Source organism: Sebastes fasciatus, unplaced genomic scaffold, assembly GCF_043250625.1.
Source record: "Sebastes fasciatus isolate fSebFas1 unplaced genomic scaffold, fSebFas1.pri Scaffold_28, whole genome shotgun sequence".
NCBI lineage: Eukaryota > Metazoa > Chordata > Actinopteri > Perciformes > Sebastidae > Sebastes > Sebastes fasciatus.
In genome coordinates this window covers 92,501-102,500 of record NW_027428185.1, presented here as the reverse complement: position 1 = coordinate 102,500, position 10,000 = coordinate 92,501, and the positions used below count along the sequence as shown (strand labels likewise).

General features: G+C 34.3%; 1 protein-coding gene across 1 annotated transcript in view; it reads left to right on the top strand.

Annotated features, from left to right (window-relative positions):
• lama1 (laminin, alpha 1) overlaps window positions 1-10,000 on the top strand; it is an 89,852-nt gene that overhangs the window by 31,659 nt on the left and 48,193 nt on the right. The window contains exons 17-20 of the mRNA XM_074628300.1: window positions 1,814-1,924; window positions 3,813-3,940; window positions 6,323-6,409; window positions 6,487-6,698. Of these exons, the coding sequence (XP_074484401.1) occupies window positions 1,814-1,924; window positions 3,813-3,940; window positions 6,323-6,409; window positions 6,487-6,698 (538 nt within the window). The remainder of the gene's footprint in view (window positions 1-1,813; window positions 1,925-3,812; window positions 3,941-6,322; window positions 6,410-6,486; window positions 6,699-10,000) is intronic.

Here is a 10,000-nt window from a genome sequence, read left to right as displayed (position 1 = left end):
TGCTAGTACTGCTAGTACTGTTAGTACTGTTAGTACTGTTAGTACTGTTAGTACTGCTAGTACTGCTAGTACTGCTAGTACTGTTAGTACTGTTAGTACTGTTAGTACTGCTAGTACTGCTAGTACTGCTAGTACTGTTAGTACTGTTAGTACTGTTAGTACTGCTAGTACTGCTAGTACTGCTAGTACTGTTAGTACTGTTAGTACTGCTAGTACTGCTAGTACTGCTAGTACTGTTAGTACTGTTAGTACTGTTAGTACTGTTAGTACTGCTAGTACTGTTAGTACTGCTAGTACTGTTAGTACTGTTAGTACTGTTAGTACTGTTAGTACTGTTAGTACTGTTAGTACTGCTAGTACTGTTAGTACTGTTAGTACTGCTAGTACTGCTAGTACTGTTAGTACTGTTAGTACTGTTAGTACTGTTAGTACTGCTAGTACTGCTAGTACTGTTAGTACTGCTAGTACTGCTAGTACTGTTAGTACTGCTAGTACTGCTAGTACTGCTAGTACTGCTAGTACTGTTAGTACTGCTAGTACTGCTAGTACTGCTAGTACTGCTAGTACTGTTAGTACTGTTAGTACTGTTAGTACTGTTAGTACTGTTAGTACTGCTAGTACTGTTAGTACTGTTAGTACTGCTAGTACTGCTAGTACTGTTAGTACTGTTAGTACTGTTAGTACTGTTAGTACTGCTAGTACTGCTAGTACTGCTAGTACTGCTAGTACTGCTAGTACTGTTAGTACTGTTAGTACTGCTAGTACTGCTAGTACTGCTAGTACTGCTAGTACTGTTAGTACTGTTAGTACTGTTAGTACTGCTAGTACTGCTAGTACTGCTAGTACTGTTAGTACTGTTAGTACTGTTAGTACTGCTAGTACTGCTAGTACTGTTAGTACTGTTAGTACTGTTAGTACTATTAGTACTGTTAGTACTGTTAGTACTGCTAGTACTGCTAGTACTGTTAGTACTGTTAGTACTGCTAGTACTGTTAGTACTGCTAGTACTGCTAGTACTGTTAGTACTGTTAGTACTGTTAGTACTGCTAGTACTGCTAGTACTGCTAGTACTGTTAGTACTGTTAGTACTGTTAGTACTGTTAGTACTGCTAGTACTGCTAGTACTGTTAGTACTGTTAGTACTGCTAGTACTGCTAGTACTGCTAGTACTGTTAGTACTGTTAGTACTGCTAGTACTGCTAGTACTGTTAGTACTGCTAGTACTGTTAGTACTGCTAGTACTGTTAGTACTGTTAGTACTGTTAGTACTGCTAGTACTGTTAGTACTGTTAGTACTGCTAGTACTGTTAGTACTGTTAGTACTGTTAGTACTGCTAGTACTGTTAGTAATGTAAGTACTGCTAGTACTGTTAGTACTGTTAGTACTGCTAGTACTGTTAGTACTTCTATATACTGAGGATTACATCAACCTGTGTGATGTGACTGATCTGTGTTTGTGTGTTGAATTGAATCGTGTGTGTTGTTGTGTGTTATTGTGTATTGTTGTTGTTGTGTGTGTTGTGTGTATTGTTGTTGTTGTTGTTGTGTGTGTGTGTGTTGTTGTTGTTATTGTTGTGTTGTATTGTTGTTGTTGTGTGTACTGTTGTTTTTGTGTATTGTTGTTGTTGTTGTTGTTGTTGTTATTGTTTTGTTGTTGTTGTTGTGTGTATTGTTGTTGTGTGTACTGTTGTTGTTGTTGTGTTGTATTGTTGTTTTTGTTGTGTGTATTGTTGTTGTTTGTACTGCTGTTGTTGTGTGTATTGTTGTTGTGTGTTGTTGTTGTGTTGTATTGTTGTGTGTTGTTGTGTGTTAGGCGTGTCTCCCAGGGTTCTACCGGGTCGGCGGCGTTCTGTTTGGTGGTAACTGTCTTCAGTGTGAGTGTAACGACCACGCAGCCGACTGTGACGTCAACGGAGAATGTTGGGTGAGTTATTATATATCTAATGTTTATTATATATCTAATGTTTATTATATATAAATGTTTATTATATATCTAATGTTTATTATATATAAATGTTTATTATATATCTAATGTTTATTATATATAAATGTTTATTATATATATAATGTTTATTATATATCTAATGTTTATTATATATAAATGTTTATTATATATCTAATGTTTATTATATATAAATGTTTATTATATATCTAATGTTTATTATATATAAATGTTTATTATATATCTAATGTTTATTATATATAAATGTTTATTATATATATAATGTTTATTATATATCTAATGTTTATTATATATAAATGTTTATTATATATCTAATGTTTATTATATATAAATGTTTATTATATATATAATGTTTATTATATATATTATGTTTATTATATATAAATGTTTATTATATATAAATGTTTATTATATATCTAATGTTTATTATATATATAATGTTTATTATATATAATGTTTATTATATATAAATGTTTATTATATATAATGTTTATTATATATCTAATGTTTATTATATATAAATGTTTATTATATATCTAATGTTTATTATATATAAATGTTTATTATATATCTAATGTTTATTATATATAAATGTTTATTATATATCTAATGTTTATTATATATAAATGTTTATTATATATATAATGTTTATTATATATCTAATGTTTATTATATATAAATGTTTATTATATATCTAATGTTTATTATATATAAATGTTTATTATATATATAATGTTTATTATATATATTATGTTTATTATATATAAATGTTTATTATATATAAATGTTTATTATATATCTAATGTTTATTATATATATAATGTTTATTATATATAATGTTTATTATATATAAATGTTTATTATATATAATGTTTATTATATATCTAATGTTTATTATATATAAATGTTTATTATATATAAATGTTTATTATATATCTAATGTTTATTATATATCTAATGTTTATTATATATAAATGTTTATTATATATAATGTTTATTATATATCTAATGTTTATTATATATATTATGTTTATTATATATAAATGTTTATTATATATAAATGTTTATTATATATAAATGTTTATTATATATCTAATGTTTATTATATATATAATGTTTATTATATATAAATGTTTATTATATATAATGTTTATTATATATAAATGTTTATTATATATAAATGTTTATTATATATATAATGTTTATTATATATAATGTTTATTATATATAAATGTTTATTATATATCTAATGTTTATTATATATAAATGTTTATTATATATAAATGTTTATTATATATATAATGTTTATTATATATAAATGTTTATTATATATAAATGTTTATTATATATATTATGTTTATTATATATAAATGTTTATTATATATAAATGTTTATTATATATAAATGTTTATTATATATCTAATGTTTATTATATATAATGTTTATTATATATAAATGTTTATTATATATATAATGTTTATTATATATAAGTGTTTATTATATATAAATGTTTATTATATATAAATGTTTATTATATATATAATGTTTATTATATATAATGTTTATTATATATAAATGTTTATTATATATAAATGTTTATTATATATCTAATGTTTATTATATATAAATGTTTATTATATATAAATGTTTATTATATATAAATGTTTATTATATATAAATGTTTATTATATATCTAATGTTTATTATATATAAATGTTTATTATATATAATGTTTATTATATATATTATGTTTATTATATATCTAAATGTCTGCAGAGCCCAAAGTCAATCATCTGAAACGGTTACCATGGTAAACATCTGTCTCTCTCTCTGCCTGTCTGTCTTTCAGGGCTGTACCCATAACACCACTGGTCCTCACTGTGATCAGTGTCTTCCTGGTTTCTATGGCGACGCCACAGAGGGGACAGCAGACGACTGTCGGCTGTGTCCCTGTCCTCTGACGGAGCCGTCCAACAGGTTTGTCTCATCATCACTGATTCAAAACTTTATTAGTCTCCAGAGGACATAAACACCTGTAATATGTCTCCAGAGGACATACACACCTGTAATATGTCTCCAGAGGACATAAACACCTGTAATATGTCTCCAGAGGACATACACACCTGTAATATGTCTCCAGAGGACATAAACACCTGTAATATGTCTCCAGAGGACATAAACACCTGTAATATGTCTCCAGAGGACATACACACCTGTAACATGTCTCCAGAGGACATAAACACCTGTAATATGTCTCCAGAGAACATACACACCTGTAATATGTCTCCAGAGGATGTTAACACCTGTAATATGTCTCCAGAGGATGGTAACACCTGTAACATGTCTCCAGAGGACATAAACACCTGTAATATGTCTCCAGAGGACATACACACCTGTAATATGTCTCCAGAGGACATACACACCTGTAATATGTCTCCAGAGGACATACACACCTGTAACATGTCTCCAGAGGACATACACACCTGTAATATGTCTCCAGGGGACGTAAACATCTGTAACATGTCTCCAGAGGATGGTAACACCTGTAATATGTCTCCAGAGGACATACACACCTGTAATATGTATCCAGAGGACATAAACACCTGTAATATGTCTCCAGACGATGTTAACACCTGTAATATGTCTCCAGAGGATGTCAACACCTGTAATATGTCTCCAGAGGACATACACACCTGTAATATGTCTCCAGAGGATGTCAACACCTGTAATATGTCTCCAGGGGATGTTAACACCTGTAATATGTCTCTAGAGGACATAGACACCTGTAATATGTCCCCAGAGGATGTTAACACCTGTAATATGTCTCTAGAGGACATAGACACCTGTAATATGTCTCCAGAGGATGTTAACACCTGTAATATGTCTCTAGAGGACATAGACACCTGTAATATGTCTCCAGAGGACATACACACCTGTAACATGTCTCCAGAGGACATAAACACCTGTAATATGTCTCCAGAGGACATACACACCTGTAACATGTCTCCAGAGGACATACACACCTGTAACATGTCTCCAGAGGACATAAACACCTGTAATATGTCTCCAGAGGACATAAACACCTGTAATATGTCTCCAGAGGACATACACACCTGTAATATGTCTCCAGAGAACATACACACCTGTAATATGTCTCCAGAGGACATACACACCTGTAACATGTCTCCAGAGGACATACACACCTGTAATATGTCTCCAGAGAACATACACACCTGTAATATGTCTCCAGAGGACATACACACCTGTAATATGTCTCCAGAGAACATACACACCTGTAATATGTCTCCAGAGGATGTTAACACCTGTAATATGTCTCCAGAGGATGGTAACACCTGTAACATGTCTCCAGAGGACATACACACCTGTAACATGTCTCCAGAGGACATACACACCTGTAATATGTCTCCAGGGGACGTAAACATCTGTAACATGTCTCCAGAGGATGGTAACACCTGTAATATGTCTCCAGAGGACATACACACCTGTAATATGTATCCAGAGGACATAAACACCTGTAATATGTCTCTAGAGGACATACACACCTGTAACATGTCTCCAGAGGACATACACACCTGTAATATGTCTCCAGGGGACGTAAACATCTGTAACATGTCTCCAGAGGATGGTAACACCTGTAATATGTCTCCAGAGGACATACACACCTGTAATATGTATCCAGAGGACATAAACACCTGTAATATGTCTCCAGAGGACATACACACCTGTAATATGTATCCAGAGGACATAAACACCTGTAACATGTCTCCAGAGGACATACACACCTGTAATATGTCTCCAGACGATGTTAACACCTGTAATATGTCTCCAGACGATGTTAACACCTGTAATATGTCTCCAGAGGATGTCAACACCTGTAATATGTCTCCAGAGGACATACACACCTGTAATATGTCTCCAGAGGATGTCAACACCTGTAATATGTCTCCAGGGGATGTTAACACCTGTAATATATCTCCAGACGATGTTAACACCTGTAATATGTCTCCAGACGATGTTAACACCTGTAATATGTCTCTAGAGGACATAGACACCTGTAATATGTCTCCAGAGGATGTTAACACCTGTAATATGTCTCTAGAGGACATAGACACCTGTAATATGTCTCCAGGGGATGTTAACACCTGTAATATGTCTCCAGGGGATGTTAACACCTGTAATATGTCTCTAGAGGACATAAACACCTGTAATATGTCTCCAGAGGACATAGACACCTGTAATATGTCTCTAGAGGACATAGACACCTGTAATATGTCTCCAGAGGACATAGACACCTGTAATATGTCCCCAGAGGATGTTAACACCTGTAATATGTCTCAGCTTCAGTCCCACCTGCGTGCTGGAGGCGTTGGGCCAGGTGTCATGTGACCAGTGTCAGGACGGATACACGGGAACCAGCTGTGAGAGGTGAGGTTGATTGACAGGCCGGTCCACCAATCAGAAACAGAGAGCCTCTCATGACACCCGTCTGTCTGTGTCTCCAGGTGTGCCAGTGGTTTCTATGGTAACCCACAGGCCGTGGGCGGGGCCTGCGTCCGCTGTGAGTGTAACGGTAACGTGGACGTTGGCGAGGCGGGGCACTGCGACACCGTCACCGGGGAGTGTCTGCGTTGCCTCGGCAACACTGCTGGGAGACACTGTGAGGTCTGTCAGCCTGGTTACTATGGAGACGCCGTGGACGCCAAGGACTGTCAGGGTGAGACACACACACACACATACGCACACACACACACACACACTAGTACCACTAGTGGTAGTACCACTAGTACTAGTATTAGTACTAGTGCTACTAGTACTAGTGGTACTACCACTAGTACTACTAGCACTAGTAATAGTAGTACTAGTGCTAGTACTAGTACTAGTGCTACTAGTACTACTAGTGCTACTAGTACTAGTGCCACTAGTACTAGTAGCACTAGTACTAGTGGTACCAGTAGCACTGGTACTAGTGGTACTAGTACCAGTGCTACTGCAACAGTACTGCAACTCCAACTCAGTGTGACTGTAATGAAAGTAAAGTTTAACGAGGCCCCGGAGCTGAGAGCTGATTGGTTGGTTACTGAAGGTTCAACTGGCTCGGGAATTTATCTTTATCACACGAACACGCACACACACACACACACACACACACACACACACACACACACACACACACACACATACACACACATACAGTTTTGTATTTGTAGCAGCAGGAATGTTGATCTTTTCAAATCCAGATTAGATTCGACCTCTGACCTCTTTGTTCTGCTGTCACATGACTGACTGTGTGTGTGTGTGCGTGTGTGTGTGTGGTGAAATCATCAATCTGATCAATGATTCTCTGTTGATCAAACATTATGATTATTTTGTTTTCACTTACAAGGAAACAAGAATTGACAATAAACAACACATTACAGTTTTTCTCGATTGTTTACACACATTTTCTGAAAGCATGCCTCATACTCTCAGAACTCTACACACAAATCAAAACACACACACACACAATGGGCAGAACCCCTCAATTCTCCTGCAAAATTAAACTTTACATTCAAAACAATGTTATTTCTTCTCAAAATGGTATTTTGTTTTCAAATGACACACAAACCATCATATGAATAGACATTTATAAGAACCAGTTGAACACTGATGTGCTCAATGTAAAACACTATGATGAATGGAAAACACTTCTTCTCCATTCATCATGATGACTCAGGCCTTTTTATTGTTCAGTGTTACACTTACTACAGACAGTACATACATTACTACAGACAGTACATACATTACTACAGACAGTACATACATTACTACAGACAGTACATACATTACTACAGACAGTACATACATTACTACAGACAGTACATACATTACTACAGACAGTACATACATTACTACAGACAGTACATACATTACTACAGACAGTACATACATTACTACAGACAGCACATACATTACTACAGACAGTACATACATTACTACAGACAGTACATACATTACTACAGACAGTACATACATTACTACAGACAGTACATACATTACTACAGACAGTACATACATTACTACAGACAGCACATACATTACTACAGACAGTACATACATTACTACAGACAGTACATACATTATTACAGACAGTACATACATTACTACAGACAGTACATACATTACTACAGACAGTACATACATTACTACAGACACTACATACATTACTACAGACAGTACATACATTACTACAGACAGTACATACATTACTACAGACAGTACATACATTACTACAGACAGTACATACATTACTACAGACAGCACATACATTACTACAGACAGCACATACATTACTACAGACAGCACATACATTACTACAGACAGTACATACATTACTACAGACAGTACATACATTACTACAGACAGTACATACATTACTACAGACAGTACATACATTACTACAGACAGTACATACATTACTACAGACAGCACATACATTACTACAGACAGTACATACATTACTACAGACAGTACATACATTACTACAGACAGTACATACATTACTACAGACAGTACATACATTACTACAGACAGTACATACATTACTACAGACAGTACATACATTACTACAGACAGCACATACATTACTACAGACAGCACATACATTACTACAGACAGTACATACATTACTACAGACAGTACATACATTACTACAGACAGTACATACATTACTACAGACAGTACATACATTACTACAGACAGTACATACATTACTACAGACAGTACATACATTACTACAGACAGTACATACATTACTACAGACAGTACATACATTACTACAGACAGTACATACATTACTACAGACAGCACATACATTACTACAGACAGTACATACATTACTACAGACAGTACATACATTACTACAGACAGCACATACATTACTACAGACAGTACATACATTACTACAGACAGTACATACATTACTACAGACAGCACATACATTACTACAGACAGCACATACATTACTACAGACAGTACATACATTACTACAGACAGTACATACATTACTACAGACAGTACATACATTACTACAGACAGCACATACATTACTACAGACAGCACATACATTACTACAGACAGTACATACATTACTACAGACAGTACATACATTACTACAGACAGTACATACATTACTACAGACAGCACATACATTACTACAGACAGTACATACATTACTACAGACAGTACATACATTACTACAGACAGTACATACATTACTACAGACAGTACATACATAAGTGTGTTGTAAAATATTTTAGAATATTGTTTTTATACTCAGAACACACAAATACACGGTAACAAATATATTTTATTTTCCCCACAAAAACAATGTACACAGTGAACATCCCAACCAACACGAAGTTGCACATACAGAGGTCTACATACAAAACAACAGAAGAATTTACTGTATACAGTTACAGTAAAAACAACTATGCTGCATCCTCTCTTCTGTTTCGGTCTGGCCACAGCACCTCATCCACATCACAAGCAATGTTTGCCCTGGCCAAGCAGCGGGGGAAATATCGCTTAGCATGTCGAATCCAGCCATGAAAAGCATCAACTGATTGCTAATTGTAACACTGTGTGACAGGTGTTTGCCCATGTGATGAGTCAGTGTGCATAGTAGGGCAATTGACTTTAGAATTTTGAATGACAGTGTGTTCCTTGTGAAAACGAGATTTTCTTCATGAAAATTGTGCCAAATGCAGAGAATTGTGTGTAGTGTTCTGAAAAAAGTGTGTTTTAGAACTGCAATTTGAGTGTAAAGCAGGAATTGTGCTTGTAGTTTAGCAGAATTGGTTCAGGGGGTTGGTGCATGAGTTACATGTTGTGGTCATTGTGTGTCAAGTACCAGTATTTGTGTGTAAACAATTGAGAAAAACTGTAATAATAAACATTAATAATAAACTTTAATAATAAACATTAAGACTGCACGGTGGTGCAGTGGTTAGCACTGGCGCCTCACAGCTAGAGGGTTGC